This window comes from Hypanus sabinus, chromosome 7, assembly GCF_030144855.1.
Source record: "Hypanus sabinus isolate sHypSab1 chromosome 7, sHypSab1.hap1, whole genome shotgun sequence".
NCBI lineage: Eukaryota > Metazoa > Chordata > Chondrichthyes > Myliobatiformes > Dasyatidae > Hypanus > Hypanus sabinus.
This window is the reverse complement of record NC_082712.1, coordinates 15,216,500-15,238,010: the sequence shown is the minus strand read 5'-3', so window position 1 is coordinate 15,238,010 and position 21,511 is coordinate 15,216,500. Positions and strand designations below refer to the sequence as shown.

General features: G+C 44.5%; 1 protein-coding gene across 1 annotated transcript in view; it reads left to right on the top strand.

The window, feature by feature from the left end:
* c9 (complement component 9) overlaps window positions 1–21,511 on the top strand; it is a 92,942-nt gene that overhangs the window by 23,484 nt on the left and 47,947 nt on the right. Inside the window, exon 3 of the mRNA XM_059974249.1 lies at window positions 10,090–10,234. Within this exon, the coding sequence (XP_059830232.1) occupies window positions 10,090–10,234 (145 nt within the window). The remainder of the gene's footprint in view (window positions 1–10,089; window positions 10,235–21,511) is intronic.

The following is a 21,511-nucleotide window of genomic DNA, read 5'->3' as shown; positions in this document are numbered from 1 at the left end:
AGAGTTTGGTATGGAAACTGTGTTTTGCAGATGTGTGTATGTGGAGAGTTTGGTACAGAGACTGTGTTTTGCAGATGTATGTACAGTGGAGAGTTTGGTATAGAGACTGTGTTTTTCAGATGTATGTATGTGGAGAGTTTGGTATAGAGACTGTGTTTTGCAGATGGATGTACAGTGGAGAGTTTGGTATGGAAACTGTGTTTTGCAGATGTGTGTATGTGGAGAGTTTGGTACAGAGACTGTTTTGCAGATGTTTTTATGGTGGAAAGTTTGGTATGTAGACTGTTTTGCAGATGAATGTACAGTGGAGAGTCTGGTATGGAAACTGTGTTTTGCAGATGTGTGTATGTGGAGAGTTTGGTACAGAGACTGTGTTTTGCAGCTGTATGTACAGTGGAGAGTTTGGTATAGAGACTGTGTTTTGCAGTTGTATGTATGGTGGAGAGTATGGTATAGAGACTGTGTTTTGCAGATGTATGTACAGTGGAGAGTTTGGTATGGGGACTGTGTTTTGCAGATGTGTGTATGTGGAGAGTTTGGTACAGAGACTGTGTTTTGCAGATGTATGTACAGTGGAGAGTTTGGTATAGAGACTGTGTTTTGCAGATGTATGTGTGGAGGAGAGTTTGGTATAGAGACTGTGTTTTGCAGATGTATGTATGGTGGAGAGTATGGTACAGAGACTGTGTTTTGCAGATGTATGTACAGTGGAGAGTTTGGTATGGAAACTGTGTTTTGCAGATGTGTGTATGTGGAGAGTTTGGTACAGAGACTGTGTTTTGCAGATGTATGTACAGCGGAGAGTTTGGTATAGAGACTGTGTTTTGCAGATGTATGTACGGTGGAGAGTTTGGTATGGAGACTGTTTCGCAGATATATGTACGGTGGAGAGTTTGGTATGGAGACTGTGTTTTGCAGATGTATGTACGGTGCAGAGTTTGGTATGGAGACTGTGTTTCGCAGATGTATGTACGGTGGAGAGTTTGGTATGGAGACTGTGTTTTGCAGATGTGTGTATGGTGGAGAGTTTGGTATAGAGACTGCGTTTTGCAGATGTATGTGTCGAGGAGAGTTTGGTATAGAGACTGTGTTTTGCAGATGTATGTATGGTGGAGAGTATGGTACAGAGACTGTGTTTTGCAGATGTATGTACAGTGGAGAGTTTGGTATGGAAACTGTGTTTCGCAGATGTATGTACGGTGGAGAGTATGGTATGGAGACTGTGTTTTGCAGATGTGTGTATGGTGGAGAGTTTGGTATAGAGATTGTGTTTTGCAGATGTATGTGTCGAGGAGAGTTTGGTATGGAGACTGTGTTTTGCAGATGTATGTATGGTGGAGAGTATGGTACAGAGACTGTTTTGCAGATGTATGTACAGTGGAGAGTTTGGTATGGAAACTGTGTTTTGCAGATGTGTGTATGTGGAGAGTTTGGTATGGAGACTGTGTTTTGCAGCTGTATGTACAGTGGAGAGTTTGGTATAGAGACTGTGTTTTGCAGTTGTATGTATGGTGGAGAGTATGGTATAGAGACTGTGTTTTGCAGATGTATGTACAGTGGAGAGTTTGGTATGGGGACTGTGTTTTGCAGATGTGTGTATGTGGAGAGTTTGGTACAGAGACTGTGTTTTGCAGATGTATGTACAGTGGAGAGTTTGGTATAGAGACTGTGTTTTGCAGATGTATGTGTGGAGGAGAGTTTGGTATAGAGACTGTGTTTTGCAGATGTATGTATGGTGGAGAGTATGGTACAGAGACTGTGTTTTGCAGATGTATGTACAGTGGAGAGTTTGGTATGGAAACTGTGTTTTGCAGATGTGTGTATGTGGAGAGTTTGGTACAGAGACTGTGTTTTGCAGATGTATGTACAGTGGAGAGTTTGGTATAGAGACTGTGTTTTGCAGTTGTATGTATGGTGGAGAGTATGGTATAGAGACTGTGTTTTGCAGATGTATGTACAGTGGAGAGTTTGGTATGGGGACTGTGTTTTGCAGATGTGTGTATGTGGAGAGTTTGGTACAGAGACTGTGTTTTGCAGATGTATGTACAGTGGAGAGTTTGGTATAGAGACTGTGTTTTGCAGATGTATGTGTGGAGGAGAGTTTGGTATAGAGACTGTGTTTTGCAGATGTATGTATGGTGGAGAGTATGGTACAGAGACTGTGTTTTGCAGATGTATGTACAGTGGAGAGTTTGGTATGGAAACTGTGTTTTGCAGATGTGTGTATGTGGAGAGTTTGGTACAGAGACTGTGTTTTGCAGATGTATGTACAGTGGAGAGTTTGGTATAGAGACTGTGTTTTGCAGATGTACGTACGGTGGAGAGTTTGGTATGGAGACTGTTTTGCAGATATATGTACGGTGGAGAGTTTGGTATGGAGACTGTGTTTTGCAGATGTATGTACGGTGCAGAGTTTGGTATGGAGACTGTGTTTCGCAGATGTATGTACGGTGGAGAGTTTGGTATGGAGACTGTGTTTTGCAGATGTGTGTATGGTGGAGAGTTTGGTATAGAGACTGTGTTTTGCAGATGTATGTGTCGAGGAGAGTTTGGTATAGAGACTGTGTTTTGCAGATGTATGTATGGTGGAGAGTATGGTACAGAGACTGTGTTTTGCAGATGTATGTACAGTGGAGAGTTTGGTATGGAAACTGTGTTTTGCAGATGTGTGTATGTGGAGAGTTTGGTACAGAGACTGTGTTTTGCAGATGTATGTACAGTGGAGAGTTTGGTATAGAGACTGTGTTTTTCAGATGTATGTATGTGGAGAGTTTGGTATAGAGACTGTGTTTTGCAGATGGATGTACAGTGGAGAGTTTGGTATGGAAACTGTGTTTTGCAGATGTGTGTATGTGGAGAGTTTGGTACAGAGACTGTTTTGCAGATGTATTTATGGTGGAAAGTTTGGTATGTAGACTGTTTTGCAGATGAATGTACAGTGGAGAGTCTGGTATGGAAACTGTGTTTTGCAGATGTGTGTATGTGGAGAGTTTGGTACAGAGACTGTGTTTTGCAGCTGTATGTACAGTGGAGAGTTTGGTATAGAGACTGTGTTTTGCAGTTGTATGTATGGTGGAGAGTATGGTATAGAGACTGTGTTTTGCAGATGTATGTACAGTGGAGAGTTTGGTATGGGGACTGTGTTTTGCAGATGTGTGTATGTGGAGAGTTTGGTACAGAGACTGTGTTTTGCAGATGTATGTACAGTGGAGAGTTTGGTATAGAGACTGTGTTTTGCAGATGTATGTGTGGAGGAGAGTTTGGTATAGAGACTGTGTTTTGCAGATGTATGTATGGTGGAGAGTATGGTACAGAGACTGTGTTTTGCAGATGTATGTACAGTGGAGAGTTTGGTATGGAAACTGTGTTTTGCAGATGTGTGTATGTGGAGAGTTTGGTACAGAGACTGTGTTTTGCAGATGTATGTACAGCGGAGAGTTTGGTATAGAGACTGTGTTTTGCAGATGTATGTACGGTGGAGAGTTTGGTATGGAGACTGTTTCGCAGATATATGTACGGTGGAGAGTTTGGTATGGAGACTGTGTTTTGCAGATGTATGTACGGTGCAGAGTTTGGTATGGAGACTGTGTTTCGCAGATGTATGTACGGTGGAGAGTTTGGTATGGAGACTGTGTTTTGCAGATGTGTGTATGGTGGAGAGTTTGGTATAGAGACTGCGTTTTGCAGATGTATGTGTCGAGGAGAGTTTGGTATAGAGACTGTGTTTTGCAGATGTATGTATGGTGGAGAGTATGGTACAGAGACTGTGTTTTGCAGATGTATGTACAGTGGAGAGTTTGGTATGGAAACTGTGTTTCGCAGATGTATGTACGGTGGAGAGTATGGTATGGAGACTGTGTTTTGCAGATGTGTGTATGGTGGAGAGTTTGGTATAGAGATTGTGTTTTGCAGTTGTATGTATGGTGGAGAGTATGGTATAGAGACTGTGTTTTGCAGATGTATGTACAGTGGAGAGTTTGGTATGGGGACTGTGTTTTGCAGATGTGTGTATGTGGAGAGTTTGGTACAGAGACTGTGTTTTGCAGATGTATGTACAGTGGAGAGTTTGGTATAGAGACTGTGTTTTGCAGATGTATGTGTGGAGGAGAGTTTGGTATAGAGACTGTGTTTTGCAGATGTATGTATGGTGGAGAGTATGGTACAGAGACTGTGTTTTGCAGATGTATGTACAGTGGAGAGTTTGGTATGGAAACTGTGTTTTGCAGATGTGTGTATGTGGAGAGTTTGGTACAGAGACTGTGTTTTGCAGATGTATGTACAGTGGAGAGTTTGGTATAGAGACTGTGTTTTGCAGATGTATGTACGGTGGAGAGTTTGGTATGGAGACTGTTTCGCAGATATATTTACGGTGGAGAGTTTGGTATGGAGACTGTGTTTTGCAGATGTATGTACGGTGCAGAGTTTGGTATGGAGACTGTGTTTCGAAGATGTATGTACGGTGGAGAGTTTGGTATGGAGACTGTGCTTTGCAGATGTGTGTATGGTGGAGAGTTTGGTATAGAGACTGTGTTTTGCAGATGTATGTGTCGAGGAGAGTTTGGTATAGAGACTGTGTTTTGCAGATTTATGTATGGTGGAGAGTATGGTACAGAGACTGTGTTTTGCAGATGTATGTACAGTGGAGAGTTTGGTATGGAAACTGTGTTTTGCAGATGTGTGTATGTGGAGAGTTTGGTACAGAGACTGTGTTTTGCAGATGTATGTACAGTGGAGAGTTTGGTATAGAGACTGTGTTTTTCAGATGTATGTATGTGGAGAGTTTGGTATAGAGACTGTGTTTTGCAGATGGATGTACAGTGGAGAGTTTGGTATGGACACTGTGTTTTGCAGATGTGTGTATGTGGAGAGTTTGGTACAGAGACTGTTTTGCAGATGTTTTTATGGTGGAAAGTTTGGTATGTAGACTGTTTTGCAGATGAATGTACAGTGGAGAGTCTGGTATAAAGACTGTGTTTTGCAGATGTATGTATGGTGGAGAGTTTGGTATGGAGACTGTGTTTTGCAGATGTATGTACGGTGCAGAGTTTGGTATGGAGACTGTGTTTCGCAGATGTATGTACGGTGGAGAGTTTGGTATGGAGACTGTGTTTTGCAGCTGTGTGTATGGTGGAGAGTTTGGTATAGAGACTGTGTTTTGCAGATGTATGTACGGTGGAGAGTTTGGTATGGAGACTGTGTTTCGCAGATGTATGTACGGTGGAGAGTCTGGTATAAAGACTGTGTTTTGCAGATGTATGTACGGTGGAGAGTTTGGTATGGAGACTGTGTTTTGCACATGTATGTACGGTGCAGAGTTTGGTATGGAGACTGTGTTTTGCAGATGTATGTACGGTGGAGAGTTTGGTATACAGACTGTGTTTTGCAGATGTATGTGCGGAGGAGAGTTTGGTACAGAGACTGTGTTTTGCAGATGAGTGTATGGTGGAGAGTTTGGTATAGAGACTGTGTTTTGCAGATGTATGTACGGTGGAGAGTTTGGTATACAGACTGTGTTTTGCAGATGTATGTATGGTGGAGAGTATGGTACAGAGACTGTGTTTTGCAGATGTATTTATTGTGGAAAGTTTGGTATGGAGAATGTGTTTTGCAGATGAATGTATGTGGAGAGTTTGGTATAGAGACTGTGTTTTGCTGATGTATGTACAGTGGAGAGTTTGGTATAGAGACTGTGTTTTGCAGATGTATTTGTGGAGGAGAGTTTGGTATAAAGACTGTGTTTTGCAGATGTATGTATGGTGGAGAGTATGGTACAGAGACTGTGTTTTGCAGATGTATGTACAGTGGAGAGTTTGGTATGGAAACTGTGTTTTGCAGATGTGTGTATGTGGAGAGTTAGCTACAGAGACTGTGTTTTGCAGATGTATGTACAGTGGAGAGTTTGGTATAGAGACTGTGTTTTGCAGATGTATGTACAGTGGAGAATTTGGTATGGAAACTGTGTTTTCCAGATGTGTGTATGTGGAGAGTTTGGTAGAGAGACTGTTTTGCAGATGTATTTATGGTGGAAAGATTGGTATGGATACTGTTTTGCAGATGTATGTATGGTGGAGAGTATGGTACAGAGACTGTGTTTTGCAGATGTATTTATGGTGGAAAGTTTGTTATGGAGACTGTGTTTTGCAGATGTATGTACGGTGGAGAGTATGGTATGGAGACTGTGTTTTGCAGATGTATGTACGGTGGAGAGTTTGGTATGGAGACTGTGTTTCGCAGATGCATGTACGGTGGAGAGTTTGGTAATGAGACTGTGTTTTGCAGATGTGTGAATGGTGGAGAGTTTGGTATAGAGCCTGTGTTTTGCAGATGTATGTACGGTGGAGAGTTTGGTATGGAGACTGTTTCGCAGATATATGTACGGTGGAGAGTTTGGTATGGAGACTGTGTTTTGCAGATGTGTGTATGGTGGAGAGTTTGGTATAGGGACTGTGTTTTGCAGATGTATGTACGGTGGAGAGTTTGGTATGGAGACTGTGTTTTGCAGATGTATGTACGGTGGAGAGTTTGGTATGGATACTGTGTTTCGCAGATGTATGTACGGTGGAGAGTTTGGTATGGAGACTGTGTTTTGCAGATGTGTGTATGGTGGAGAGTTTGGTATAGAGACTGTGTTTTGCAGATGTATGTGTCGAGGAGAGTTTGGTATAGAGACTGTGTTTTGCAGATGTATGTATGGTGGAGAGTATGGTACAGAGACTGTGTTTTGCAGATGTATGTATAGTGGAGAGTTTGGTATGGAAACTGTGTTTTGCAGATGTGTGTATGTGGAGAGTTTGGTACAGAGACTGTGTTTTGCAGATGTATGTACAGTGGAGAGTTTGGTATAGAGACTATGTTTTGCAGATGTATGTATGTGGAGAATTTGGTATAGAGACTGTGTTTTGCAGATGGATGTACAGTGGAGAGTTTGGTATGGAAACTGTGTTTTGCAGATGTGTGTATGTGGAGAGTTTGGTATAGAGATTGTTTCGCAGATGTATTTATGGTGGAAAGTTTGGTATGGAGACTGTGTTTTGCAGATGTATGTATGTGGAGAGTTTGGTATAGAGACTGTGTTTTGCAGATGTATGTACAGTGGAGAGTTTGGTATGGAAACTGTGTTTTGCAGATGTGTGTATGTGGAGAGTTTGGTACAGAGACTGTGTTTTGCAGATGTATGTGTGGATGAGAGTTTGGTATGGAGACTGTGTTTTGCAGATGTATGTACGGTGGAGAGTTTGGTATGGAGACTGTGTTTTGCAGATGTATGTACGGTGGAGAGTTGGGTATGGAGACTGTGATTCGCAGATGTATGTACGGTGGAGAGTTTGGTAATGAGACTGTGTTTTGCAGATGTGTGTATGGTGGAGAGTTTGGTATAGAGACTGTGTTTTGCAGATGTATGTACGGTGGAGAGTTCGATATGGAGACTGTTTCGCAGATATATGTACGGTGGAGAGTTTGGTATGGAGACTGTGTTTTGCAGATGTGTGTATGGTGGAGAGTTTGGTATAGGGACTGTGTTTTGCAGATGTATGTACGGTGGAGAGTCTGGTATAAAGACTGTGTTTTGCAGATGTATGTATGTTGGAGAGTTTGGTATGGAGACTGTGTTTTGCAGATGTATGTACGGTGCAGAGTTTGGTATGGAGACTGTGTTTTGCAGATGTATGTACGGTGGAGAGTTTGGTATGGAGTCTGTGTTTCGCAGATGTATGTACGTTGGAGAGTTTGGTATGGGGACTGTGTTTTGCAGATGTGTGTATGGTGGAGAGTTTGGTATAGAGACTGTCTTTTGCAGATGTATGTACAGTGGAGAGTTTGGTATGGAGACTGTTTTGCAGATGTATGTACGGTGCAGAGTTTGGTATGGAGACTGTTTCGCAGATATATGTACGGTGGAGAGTTTGGCATGGAGACTGTGTTTTGCAGATGTGTGTATGGTGGAGAGTTTGGTATAGGGACTGTGTTTTGCAGATGTATGTACGGTGGAGAGTTTGGTATGGAGACTGTGTTTTGCAGATGTATGTACGGTGCAGAGTTTGGTATGGAGACTGTGTTTCGCAGATGTATGTACGGTGGAGAGTTTGGTATGGAGACTGTGTTTTGCAGATGTGTGTATGGTGGAGAGTTTGGTATAGAGACTGTGTTTTGCAGATGTATGTGTCGAGGAGAGTTTGGTATAGAGACTGTGTTTTGCAGATGTATGTATGTGGAGAGTTTGGTATAGAGACTGTGTTTTGCAGATGGATGTACAGTGGAGAGTTTGGTATGGAAACTGTGTTTTGCAGATGTATGTATGTGGAGAGTTTGGTACAGAGACTGTTTTGCAGATGTTCTTATGGTGGAAAGTTTGGTATGGAGACTGTTTTGCAGATGTATGTACGGTGGAGAGTCTGGTATAAAGACTGTGTTTTGCAGATGTATGTATGGTGGAGAGTTTGGTATGGAGACTGTGTTTTGCAGATGTATGTACGGTGCAGAGTTTGGTATGGAGACTGTTTCGCAGATATATGTACGGTGGAGAGTTTGGTATGGAGACTGTGTTTTGCAGATGTATGTACGGTGCAGAGTTTGGTATGGAGACTGTGTTTCGCAGATGTATGTACGGTGGAGAGTTTGCTAATGAGACTGTGTTTTGCAGATGTGTGAATGGTGGAGAGTTTGGTATAGAGACTGTGTTTTGCAGGTGTATGTACGGTGGAGAGTATGGTATGGAGACTGTGTTTTGCAGATGTATGTACGGTGGAGAGTTTGGTATGGAGACTGTGTTTCGCAGATGTATGTACGGTGGAGAGTTTGGTAATGAGACTGTGTTTTGCAGATGTGTGAACGGTGGAGAGTTTGGTATAGAGACTGTGTTTTGCAGATGTATGTACGGTGGAGAGTTTGGTATGGAGACTGTTTCGCAGATATATGTACGGTGGAGAGTTTGGTATAGAGACTGTGTTTTGCAGATGTATGTACGGTGGAGAGTTTGGTATGGATACTGTGTTTCGCAGATGTATGTACAGTGGAGAGTCTGGTATAAAGACTGTGTTTTGCAGATGTATGTACGGTGGAGAGTTTGGTATGGAGACTGTGTTTTGCAGATGTATGTACGGTGCAGAGTTTGGTATGGAGACTGTGTTTTGCAGATGTATGTACGGTGGAGAGTTTGGTATACAGACTGTGTTTTGCAGATGTATGTGTGGAGGAGAGTTTGGTACAGAGACTGTGTTTTGCAGATATATTTACAGTGGAGAGTTTGGTATAGAGACTGTGTTTTGCAGATGTATGTACGGTGGAGAGTTTGGTATGGAGACTGTGTTTTGCAGATCTATTTACATTGGAGAGTTTGTTATAGAGACTGTGTTTTGCAGATGTATGTGTGGAGGAGAGTCTGGTGCGGTGTATCTAATGCCCTGGATTGTAAGCGGCTGCGGTTGGGGGTGGTGTTTGTAGAATCAGCCTGCTCGTTCATGGGACAAATTTCCCTACAAACAAATTGCAGTTTTCCAGGAAGGCAACGTTGATCAGAAAGGGCCCTCAACTCACCAGACATGACCTCTCCTCATTCCTACCACTGGGGCTGCATCACAGGAGCCTCATTCTCTTGAATTTTTAGGAACAGCTTCTTCTCCCTGCACCATCAGATTTCTGAACGGTCCAAGAGCCCATCCTCAGTAACTCAATAACCCTCATTTATTTTGCTCATAAATGTTTGCAACTTATGTTAATCTTTTTTGTTATTGCACAATATTTCTGCTGAAACACAATTTTCACAACACATGTCATTGATAATAAACCTGAATCTGGCAGATGCACTGAGGTAACGTGGGTTGGGGGGTGTTACTGGCCGTCAGTGTATCCCATGGTGGAGGTCCTCACACCGTGTTTTGTGTGGGGGGGCAGAGTTTGAAATTCAGAGCCAGCGAGGATTTCCAGATCAGGACGGTGTGTGAGCTGGAGGGGATCCTGGCACACTCTGCCCTTGACCTTCCAGGTATGGACGTGGTAGTGAGGAGCCGTAGGGACCAGACATGATCATTGAGGGAAAGTCCCCACCAACGTGCTTTGAGATGGTGTGACTGACGTTTACTTTCTGAACAGTATCGGTCAAGGAGCATAATCCAGTTTGGGCAGTTCGGCGGCAGGACGTGCACTGATGTCCTGTCAGAGCAGCAGCCATGTCCTGTCACGGGCAACTGTGAGGAGGAGCCCGTCAACTGTGGAACAAACTTCCAGTGCCATGACGGTAATGCAACTCCGTGAGTTTGTGATGAGTGTAAGTGTGAGAGTGAATGGTCTGTGTGTGAGAGAGAGAGAACGGTCTGTGTGTGAGAGAGAGAGAACGGTCTGTCTGTGTGTGAGAGAGAGTCTGTCTGTGTGAGAGAGAGAGAACGGTCTGTCTGTGTGAGAGAGAGAACGGTCTATCTGTGAGAGAGAGAACGGTCTGACTGTGTGAGAGAGAGAACGGTCTGTCCGTGTGAGAGAGAGAGAACGGTCTGTCTGTGTGTGAGAGAGAACGGTCTGTCTGTGTGAGAGAGAACGGTCTGTCTGTGTGAGAGAGAACGGTCTGTCTGAGAGAGAGAGAACGGTCTGTCTGTGTGAGAGAGAACGGTCTGTCTGTGAGAGAGAGAATGGTCTGTCTGTGTGAGAGAGAACGGTCTGTCTGTGAGAGAGAGAGAGAACGGTCTGTCTGTGTGAGGGAGAACGGTCTGTCTGTGTGAGGGAGAGAACGGTCTGTCTGTGTGAGGGAGAGAATGGTCTGTCTGTGAGAGAGAGAACGGTCTGTCTGTGTGAGAGAGAGAATGGTCTGTCTGTGTGAGAGAGAAAACGGTCTGTCTGTGTGAGGGAGAGAATGGTCTCTGAGAGAGAGAGAGAACGGTCTGTCTGTGAGAGAGAGAAAACTGTCTGTCTGTGTGAGGGAAAGAATGGTCTGTCTGTGAGAGAGAGAGAACGGTCTGTCTGTGTGAGGGAGAGAACGGTCTGTCTGTGAGAGAGAGAGAATAGTCTGTCCGTGTGAGAGAGAGAGAACAGTCTGTCTGTGTGAGGGAGAGAACGGTCTGTCTGTGTGAGGGAGAAAATAGTCTGTCTGTGTGAGGGAAAGAATGGTCTGTCTGTGAGAGAGAGAGAACGGTCTGTCTGTGTGAGAGAGAGAGAACGGTCTGTCTGTGTGAGAGAGAGTGAACGGTCTGTCCGTGTGAGAGAGAGAGAACGGTCTGTCTGTGAGAGAGAGAGCATGGTCTGTGTGTGAGGGAGTGAACGGTCTGTCTGTGTGAGGGAGAGAATGGTCTCTCTGTGAGAGAGAGAGAGAACGGTCTGTCTGTGAGAGAGAGAAAACTGTCTGTGTGAGGGAAAGAATGGTCTGTCTGTGAGAGAGAGAGAACGGTCTGTCTGTGTGAGAGAGAGAATAGTCTGTCCGTGTGAGAGAGAGAGAATGGTCTGTCTGTGTGAGGGAGAGAATGGTCTGTCTGTGAGAGAGAGAGAACGGTCTGTCTGTGTGAGAGAGAACGGTCTGTCTGTGTGAGAGAGAGAACGGTCTGTCTGTGTGAGAGAGAGGAGAACGGTCTGTCTGTGTGAGGGAGTGAACGGTCTGTCTGTGTGAGGGAGAGAACGGTCTGTCTGTGTGAGGGAGAGAATGGTCTCTCTGTGAGAGAGAGAATGGTCTGTCTGTGTGAGAGAGAGAGAATGGTCTGTCTGTGTGAGAGAGAGAATGGTCTGTCTGTGTGAGAGAGAGAGAACGGTCTGTCTGTGTGAGGGAGAGAACGGTCTGTCTGTGTGAGGGAGAGAATGGTCTGTCTGTGTGAGAGAGAGAATAGTCTGTCCGTGTGAGAGAGAGAGAACGGTCTGTCTGTGTGAGGGAGAGAACGGTCTGTCTGTGTGAGGGAGAAAACAGTCTGTCTGTGTGAGGGAAAGAATGGTCTGTCTGTGAGAGAGAGAGAACGGTCTGTCTGTGTGAGAGAGAGTGAACGGTCTGTCTGTGAGAGAGAGAGTGAACGGTCTGTCTGTGTGAGAGAGAGAGAATGGTCTGTCTGTGTGAGAGAGAGAACGGTCTGTCTGTGAGAGAGAGAGAACGGTCTGTCTGTGAGAGAGAGAACGGTCTGTCCGTGTGAGAGAGAGAGAACGGTCTGTCCGTGTGAGAGAGAGAGAACGGTCTGTCTGTGTGAGAGAGAGAACGGTCTGTCTGTGAGAGAGAGAACGGTCTGTCTGTGTGAGAGAGAGAACGGTCTGTCTGTGAGAGAGAGAACGGTCTGTCTGTGAGAGAGAGAACGGTCTGTCTGTGTGAGAGAGAGAACGGTCTGTCTGTGAGAGAGAGAACGGTCTGTCTGTGAGAGAGAGAACGGTCTGTCTGTGTGAGAGAGAGAACGGTCTGTCTGTGAGAGAGAGAATGGTCTGTCTGTGAGAGAGAGAACGGTCTGTCTGTGTGAGAGAGAGAGAACGGTCTGTCTGTGTGTGAGAGAGAGAACGGTCTGTCTGTGAGAGAGAGAACGGTCTGTCTGTGTGAGGGAGAGAACGGTCTGTCTGTGTGAGAGAGAGAGAACGGTCTGTCCATGTGAGAGAGAGAGAGAACGGTCTGTCTGTGAGAGAGAGAACGGTCTGTCTGTGAGAGAGAGAGAACGGTCTGTCTGTGTGAGAGAGAGAACGGTCTGTGTGAGCGAGAGAGAACGGTCTGTCTGTGTGAGAGAGAGAACGGTCTGTGTGAGATAGAGAACGGTCTGTGTGTGAGAGAGAGAGAACGGTCTGTCTGTGTGAGGGAGAGAACGGTCTGTGTGTGAGAGAGAGAGAACGGTCTGTCTGTGTGAGAGAGAGAACGGTCTGTCTGTGTGAGGGAGAGAACGGTCTGTCTGTGAGAGAGAGAACGGTCTATCTGTGAGGGAGAGAACGGTCTGTCTGTGCGAGAGAGAGAATAGTCTGTCCGTGTGAGAGAGAGAGAATGGTCTGTCTGTGTGAGGGAGAGAATGGTCTGTCTGTGAGAGAGAGAGAACGGTCTGTCTGTGTGAGAGAGAACGGTCTGTCTGTGTGAGAGAGAGAACGGTCTGTCTGTGTGAGAGAGAGGAGAACGGTCTGTCTGTGTGAGGGAGTGAACGGTCTGTCTGTGTGAGGGAGAGAACGGTCTGTCTGTGTGAGGGAGAGAATGGTCTCTCTGTGAGAGAGAGAATGGTCTGTCTGTGTGAGAGAGAGAGAATGGTCTGTCTGTGTGAGAGAGAGAATGGTCTGTCTGTGTGAGAGAGAGAGAACGGTCTGTCTGTGTGAGGGAGAGAACGGTCTGTCTGTGTGAGGGAGAGAATGGTCTGTCTGTGTGAGAGAGAGAATAGTCTGTCCGTGTGAGAGAGAGAGAACGGTCTGTCTGTGTGAGGGAGAGAACGGTCTGTCTGTGTGAGGGAGAAAACAGTCTGTCTGTGTGAGGGAAAGAATGGTCTGTCTGTGAGAGAGAGAGAACGGTCTGTCTGTGTGAGAGAGAGTGAACGGTCTGTCTGTGAGAGAGAGAGTGAACGGTCTGTCTGTGTGAGAGAGAGAGAATGGTCTGTCTGTGTGAGAGAGAGAACGGTCTGTCTGTGAGAGAGAGAGAACGGTCTGTCTGTGAGAGAGAGAACGGTCTGTCCGTGTGAGAGAGAGAGAACGGTCTGTCCGTGTGAGAGAGAGAGAACGGTCTGTCTGTGTGAGAGAGAGAACGGTCTGTCTGTGAGAGAGAGAACGGTCTGTCTGTGTGAGAGAGAGAACGGTCTGTCTGTGAGAGAGAGAACGGTCTGTCTGTGAGAGAGAGAACGGTCTGTCTGTGTGAGAGAGAGAACGGTCTGTCTGTGAGAGAGAGAACGGTCTGTCTGTGAGAGAGAGAACGGTCTGTCTGTGTGAGAGAGAGAACGGTCTGTCTGTGAGAGAGAGAATGGTCTGTCTGTGAGAGAGAGAACGGTCTGTCTGTGTGAGAGAGAGAGAACGGTCTGTCTGTGTGTGAGAGAGAGAACGGTCTGTCTGTGAGAGAGAGAACGGTCTGTCTGTGAGAGAGAGAGAACGGTCTGTCTGTGTGAGAGAGAGAACGGTCTGTGTGAGCGAGAGAGAACGGTCTGTCTGTGTGAGAGAGAGAACGGTCTGTGTGAGATAGAGAACAGTCTGTGTGTGAGAGAGAGAGAACGGTCTGTCTGTGTGAGGGAGAGAACGGTCTGTGTGTGAGAGAGAGAGAACGGTCTGTCTGTGTGAGAGAGAGAACGGTCTGTCTGTGTGAGGGAGAGAACGGTCTGTCTGTGTGAGAGAGAGAGAACGGTCTGTCCATGTGAGAGAGAGAGAGAACGGTCTGTCTGTGAGAGAGAGAACGGTCTGTCTGTGAGAGAGAGAGAACGGTCTGTCTGTGTGAGAGAGAGAACGGTCTGTGTGAGCGAGAGAGAACGGTCTGTCTGTGTGAGAGAGAGAACGGTCTGTGTGAGATAGAGAACGGTCTGTGTGTGAGAGAGAGAGAACGGTCTGTCTGTGTGAGGGAGAGAACGGTCTGTGTGTGAGAGAGAGAGAACGGTCTGTCTGTGTGAGAGAGAGAACGGTCTGTCTGTGTGAGGGAGAGAACGGTCTGTCTGTGAGAGAGAGAACGGTCTATCTGTGAGGGAGAGAACGGTCTGTCTGTGCGAGAGAGAACGGTCTGTCTGTGTGAGAGAGAGAACGGTCTGTCTGTGAGAGAGAGAACGGTCTGTCTGTGAGAGTGAGAGAGCGGTCTGTCTGTGAGAGTGAGAACAGTCTGTGAGAGAGAGAGAAAGAACAGTCTGTGTGAAAGAGAGAACAGTCTGTGTGAGAGAGAGAACAGTCTGTCTGTGAGAGAGAGAGAGCGGTCTGTCTGAGAGAGAGAACGGTCTGTCTGTGTGAGAGAGAGAGAGCGGTCTGTCTGTGTGTGTGAGAGAACGGTCTGTCTGTGAGAGAGAGAACGGTCTGTCTGTGTGAGGGAGGGCAGTCTGTCTGTGTGTGTGAGAATGGTGTTCTTGTGTGTTTGAGTGAGAGGTGTTTATTCTGTGTGTGTGTGTGCGTGTGTGAGAGAGATGTGTGGGTGTTGTTGAGTGTTGCTATGATGCATGAGTGTGTGTGTGAGAGAGAGTTATGTGTGTCAGAGGCGTGTACAGTGCCTTTAAAACGTTTTCCACCCCCTTGGAAGTTTTCATGTTTTATTGTTTTACAACAGTAAATCACAGTGGATTTAATTTGGCTTTTTTTTACACTGAATGTACGAAATACTGTCTTGAATCTTCTAAATACATATAATAATTGCTGACTTGAAGGGGGTGAATACTTAAGCAATCAATTATTTTGTGCTTTATGTTTGTAAATAATTTAGATCACTTTGTGGAGATCTGTTTTCATTTTGACACAAGAGAGTCTTTTCCTGTTGATCAGTGTCAAAAAGGCCAAATTAAATGCACGGTGATTCAATATGGTAAGGCAATAAAACATGAAAATTTCCAGGGGGTGGAACACTTTTTATAGCACTATATGTGTATTGGAAGGTGTATATCGGGAGGGGGGTGTCTGTGTGCAGTAAGTCTACAGTGCCTGTTTATGGTTGTACAGCAAGTTCTGTATGAACAACTGTAGCAGTGTGATTATGTTATACTGCTGTACTGCACATAGCCTCTATTGCAATTCAGTAATACTTACAGTCCTATGTATTGTATACCCTACAGTCTGACAGTACAGGCGAACCCTGAGTTATGGCTGGGCATATCCTACAGTCTGATAGTACAGGCGAACCCTGAGTTATGGCTGGGCATATCCTACAGCATGACAGTACAGGCAAACCCTGAGTTGTGGCTGGGCATATTCCTACAGTCTGACACTACAGGTGAACCCTGAGTTATGGCTGGGCATATCCTACAGTGTGACAGTACAGGCAAACCCTGAGTTATGGCTGAGTTGGGTATAAAAATACACTCTTACAGATTTCCTGGATCATGATCTGAAAATCTGAGAAATGGAATAAATTTGTTCCTGTGGAATTCACATGGAATGGGAATAAACCGATATACAAAATAGAATTTTATCAACTCATAGATTTGCACAGATGATGCAACCCCATTCCGGAAATCATGATATGGACTGTTGTCTATATCGACAAGTAGATTGTGATGTCAAGAGTCCATCTTACCGTAGTTGCTCAGAAAACTGAGGAAATTCAACGTGTCTCCATCAACCGTCACCATTCTTTACAGATGCATCCCAGAAAGTGCCCAGGGTTCACTGCTTGGTCTGGTGAAAGCTCTGCACATGTCTGCAAGAGACTGCGGGGAGCTGTGAACACAGCTCAGACACCACAGAAACCAGCCTCCCCTCCAAAAACTCTGTCCACACTTCTTCCTGCTTGAGTAAAGCAAGCAACATAATCAAAGACCTCACCCACCCCAGGCATTTTCTCTTCCATTGGGCAGAAGATACAAAGCCTGAAAGCACGTCTCACCAGGGTCTAGGACAGTTTCACCACCTCACTGGCACTTCACAGGGATGTGTGCTGAGCCCCCTCTCTCTACACCCATGCAACACACATAAAATGCTGAAGGAACCCTGAAACATCAACTGGACTATTCCAGCGAAGTATTCCAGCTAGTTGAGTGGTGCCGCAGCAACAACCTGGCACTCAATGTCAACAAGACCAAAGAGCTGACTGTGGACTTCAGAAAGGGTAGAACGAGGGAACACAAACCGATCCTCATCGAGCGATCAGAATCAAAAAGGGGAGAAAATACAGTACTCGATGTGCGGAGTATAGGAAATAAGGTGGATGATCTTGTAGCACAATTACAGATTGTCAGGTATGATGTTGTGGCCATCACTGAATCATGGCTGAAGGATGGTTGTAGCTGGGAGCTGAATGACCAAGGTTACACATTGTATCAGAGGGATAGGAAGGTAGGCAGAGGGGGTGGTGTGGCTCTTCTGGAAAAGAATGGCATCAAATCAGTGGAAAGATGTGATATACGATTGGAAGATGTTGAATCCTTGTAGGCTGAGTTGAATTGAATTGATTTTATTACTTAATAAGCATGAGTAAAAATCTTTATATTATCTCTCTGTCTAAATGTGCAATGTGCAATTTATAGTAATTTATAATAAATATTATGTACAACAGGACAGTCAATATAACATAGAAATACAGTTATGTCAGCACGAGTCTGATGGCCTAGTGGAAGAAGCTGTCCCAGAGCCTGTTTGTCCTGGCTTTTATATAATCGTATAACCATATAACAATTACAGCATGGAAACGGGCCATCTCAGCCGTGCCGACGCTTACTCTCACCTAGTCCCTCTGACCCGCACTCAGCCCATAACCCTCCATTCCTGTCCTGTCCATATACCTATCCAATTTTACTTTAAATGACAATATCAAACCTGCCTCTACCACTTCTACTGGAAGCTTGTTCCACACAGCTACCACTCTTTGAGTAAAGAAATTCCCCCTCATGTTACCCTTAAACTTTTGCCCCCAACTCTCAAATCATGTCCTCTTGTTTGAATCTCCCCTACTCTCAATGGAAAAAGCCTATCCACGTCAACTCGATCTATCCCCCTCATTATTTTACATACCTCTATCAAGTCCCCTCTCAACCTTCTATACTCCAAAGAATAAAGACCTAATTTGTTCAGCCTTTCCCTGTAACTTAGGTGCTGAAACCTAGGTAACATTCCAGTAAATCTTCTCTGTACTCTCTCTAATTTGTTAACATCTTTCCTATAATTCGGTGACCAGAACTGTACACAATACTCCAAATTTGGCCTCACCAATGCCTTGTACAATTTTAACATTACATCCCAACTCCTATACTCAATGCTCTGATTTATAAAGGCCAGCATACCAAAAGCTTTCTTCACCACCCTATCCACATGAGATTCCACCTTCAGGAACTATGCACCATTATTCCTAGATCACTCTGTTCCACTGCATTCTTCAATGCCCTACCATTTACCATGTATGTCCTATTTGGATTATTCCTACCAAAATGTAGCACCTCACACTTATCAGCATTAAACTCCATCTGCCATCTTTCAGCCCATTCTTCTAACTGGCCTAAATCTCTCTGCAAGCTTTGAAAACCTACTTCATTATCCACAATGCCACCTATTTTAGTATCATCTGCATACTTACTAATCCAATTTACCACCCCATCATCCAGATCATTAATGTAGATGACAAACAACATTGGACCCAGTACAGATCCCTGAGGCACACCACTAGTCACCAACCTCCAACCTGACAAACAGTTATCCACCACTACTCTCTGGCTTCTCCCATCCAGCCACTGTTGAATCCATTTTACTACTTCAATGGTAATACCTAACGATTGAACCTTCCTAACTAACCTTTCGTGCAGAACCTTGTCAAAGGCCTTACTGAAGTCCATATAGACAACATTCACTGCTTTACCCTCATCAACTTCCCTTGTAACCTCTTCAAAAAATTCAATAAGATTTGTCAAACGTGAACTTCCACACACAAATCCATGCTGACTGTTCCTAATCAGACCTTGTCTATCCAGATAATTATAAATACCATCTCTAAGAATACTTTCCATTAATTTACTGACCACTGACATCAAACTGACAAGCCTATAATTGCTAGGTTTACTCTTAGAACCCTTTTTAAACAATGGAACCACATGAGCAATACACCAATCCTCTGGCACCATCCCCGTTTCTAATGACATTTGAAATATTTCTGTCAGAGCCCCTGCTATTTCTACACTAACTTCCCTCAAGGTGCTATGGAATATCCTGTCAGGACCTGGAGATTTATCCACTTTTATATTCCATAAAATTGCCAGTACTTCCTCCTCTTTAATTTTCATAGTTTCCATAACTTCCCTACTTGTTTCCCTTACCTTACACAATTCAATATCCTTCTCCTTAGTGAATACCGAAGAAAAGAAATTATTCAAAATCTCACACTAGCTGTCCACTCTGATTCTCGAAGGGACCAATTTTATCCCTCACTATCCTTTTGCTATTAATATAACTGTAGAAACCCTTCAGATTTATTTTCAAACAACAACACACACAAAATGCTGGTGGAACACAGCAGGCCAGGCAGCATCTATAGGGAGAAGCACTGTCGACGTTTTGGGCAGAGACTCTTCATCAGGACTAACCGATTAGGACTTTGATGGCAGTTATATACAAATCTCCCAACAGTAGCTGGGATGTGGACCACAGATTACAACAGGAAATAGAAAAGGCATGTAAAAAGGGCAATGTTGTGATAGTCATGGGGGATTTCAACATGAAGGTTGATTGGGAAAACCAAGTTGGTAAACACAAGAGAGTGAGTGTGGTAAATGCCCAAGAGAGTGAGTGTGGCTTTTTAGAGCAGTTTGTCATTGAGCCTACTAGGGGATCAGCTCTACTGGATTGGGTGTTATGTAAGTGAACCAGAGGAGATTAGGGAGCTCAAGGTAAAAGAACCCTTAGGAGCCAGTGATCACAGTATGATTGGGTTGAACTTAAAATTTGATAGGGAGCAAGTAAAGTCTGATGTAGCAGTATTTCAGTGGAGTAAGGGAAATTACAGTGGTATGAGAGAGGAGTTGGCCAAAGTAAACTGGAAGGAGCTGCTGGCAGGGATAACAGCAGAGCAGCAATGGCGTGCGTTTCTGTGAAAAATGAAGAAGATGCTGGACATGTGTATTCCAAAAATGAAGAAATACTCAATTGGCAAAATAGCGCAACCGTGGCTGACAAGGGAAGTCAAAGCTAATGTAAAAGCAAAAGAAAGGGCATAGAACAAAGTTAAACTCAGCAGGAAGACAGAGGATTGGGAAGCTTTTAAAGACCTAGAGAGGAACTAAAAGAACCATTAGGAGTGAAAAGATGAAATATGAAGTCAAGTCAGCAAACAATATCAAAGTGGATAGTAAAAGCTTTCTCAAGTATGTAAAAAATAAAAGAGAGATGAGAGTGGATATAGGACTACTAGAAAATGAGGCTAGAGAAATAATAATGGGGGACAAGGAGATGGCAGATGAACTAATGAAGTACTTTGCATCAGTCTTCACTATGGAAGACACTAACAGTATGCCTGATGTTGAAGGGTGTGAGGGAAGAGAAGTGAGTGCAGTTACTGTTACAAGCGAAAAGATGCTCGAAAAGTTATAAGGCCAAAGGGTACATAAGTTACCTGGACCAGAGGAACTGCACCCTTGGGTTCTTAGAGAGGTAGCAGTAGAGATTGTGGAGGCATTAGTAATGATCTTTCAAAAATCATTGGACTCTGGCATGGTGCCGGAGGACTGGAAAATTACAATTGTCACCCCACTCACTAAGAAGGGAGGGAAGCAGCAGAAAGGAAATTATAGACCAGTTAGCCTGACCTCAGTGGTTGAGAAAATGTTGGAGTCAATCGCTAAGGATAAGGTTATAGAGTACTTGATGACACAGGACAAAGTCAGCATGGTTTCCTTAAGGGGAAAACTTGCCTGACAAACTTGCTGGAATTCTTTGAGGAGATTACAAATATGATAGATAAAGGGGATGCAGTGGATGTTGTATATTTGGATGTTCAGACGGACTTTGACAAGGTGTCACACATGAGGCTGCTTACCAAGTTTAGAGCCTATGGTCTTACAGGAAAGCTACTGGGATGGTTAGAGCATTGGCTGATTGGTAGAGGCAGCGAGTGGGAATAAAAGGATCCTTTTCCGGTTGACTGCCAGTGACTAGTGGTGTTCCACAGGGGTCCATGTTGGGACCACTTGTCTTTATGCTCTATCAGTGATTTAGATGATGGAATAGATGGTTTTGTTGCCAAGTTTGTAGATGATACAAAGATTGGTGGAGGGGCAGGTAGTGTTGAGGAAACAGGAAGGCTGCAGAAGGACTTAGACAGATTAGGAGAATGGGCAAGAAAGTGGCAAATAAAATACAATGTTGGAAAATGCATGGTCATGCACTTTGGTAATAGAAATAAATGTGTAGACTATTTTCTAAATGGGGAGAAAATCCAAAAATCTGAGATTCAGATGGACTTGGGAATCCTTGTACAGAACACCCTGAAGGTTAACTTGCAGGTAGAGTTGGTGGTGAGGAAGGCAAATGCCATGTTAGCATTCATTTCAAGAGGTCTAGAATACAAGAGCAGGGATGTGATGCTGAGGCTTTATAAGGCACTGGTGAGGCCTCACCTTGAGTATTGTGAACAGTTTTGGGCCCCTCATCTTGGAAAAGATGTGCTGGCATTGAAGAGGATCCAGAGGAAGTTCACAAGGATGACTCCAGGAATGAAAGGTCTATCATACGAGGAGCGTTTGTTGGCTCTGGGTCTGTACTCATTGGAATTCAGAAGGATGAGGTTTCCCATGGTGGGGAGTCTAGGACAAGGGGACACAAGATAGAGGGGTGGCCATTTAAAACAAGGATGTGGAAAAATTTCTTGGGTGGTGAACTTGTGGCATTTTTTACCATAGGCAGCTGTGGAGGCCAGGTCATTAGGGGTATTTAAGGCAGAGCTTGACAGGTTCTTGATTGGACAGGGCATCAAAGGTTACGGGGAGAAGGCCAGGGGGTGGGGCTGAAA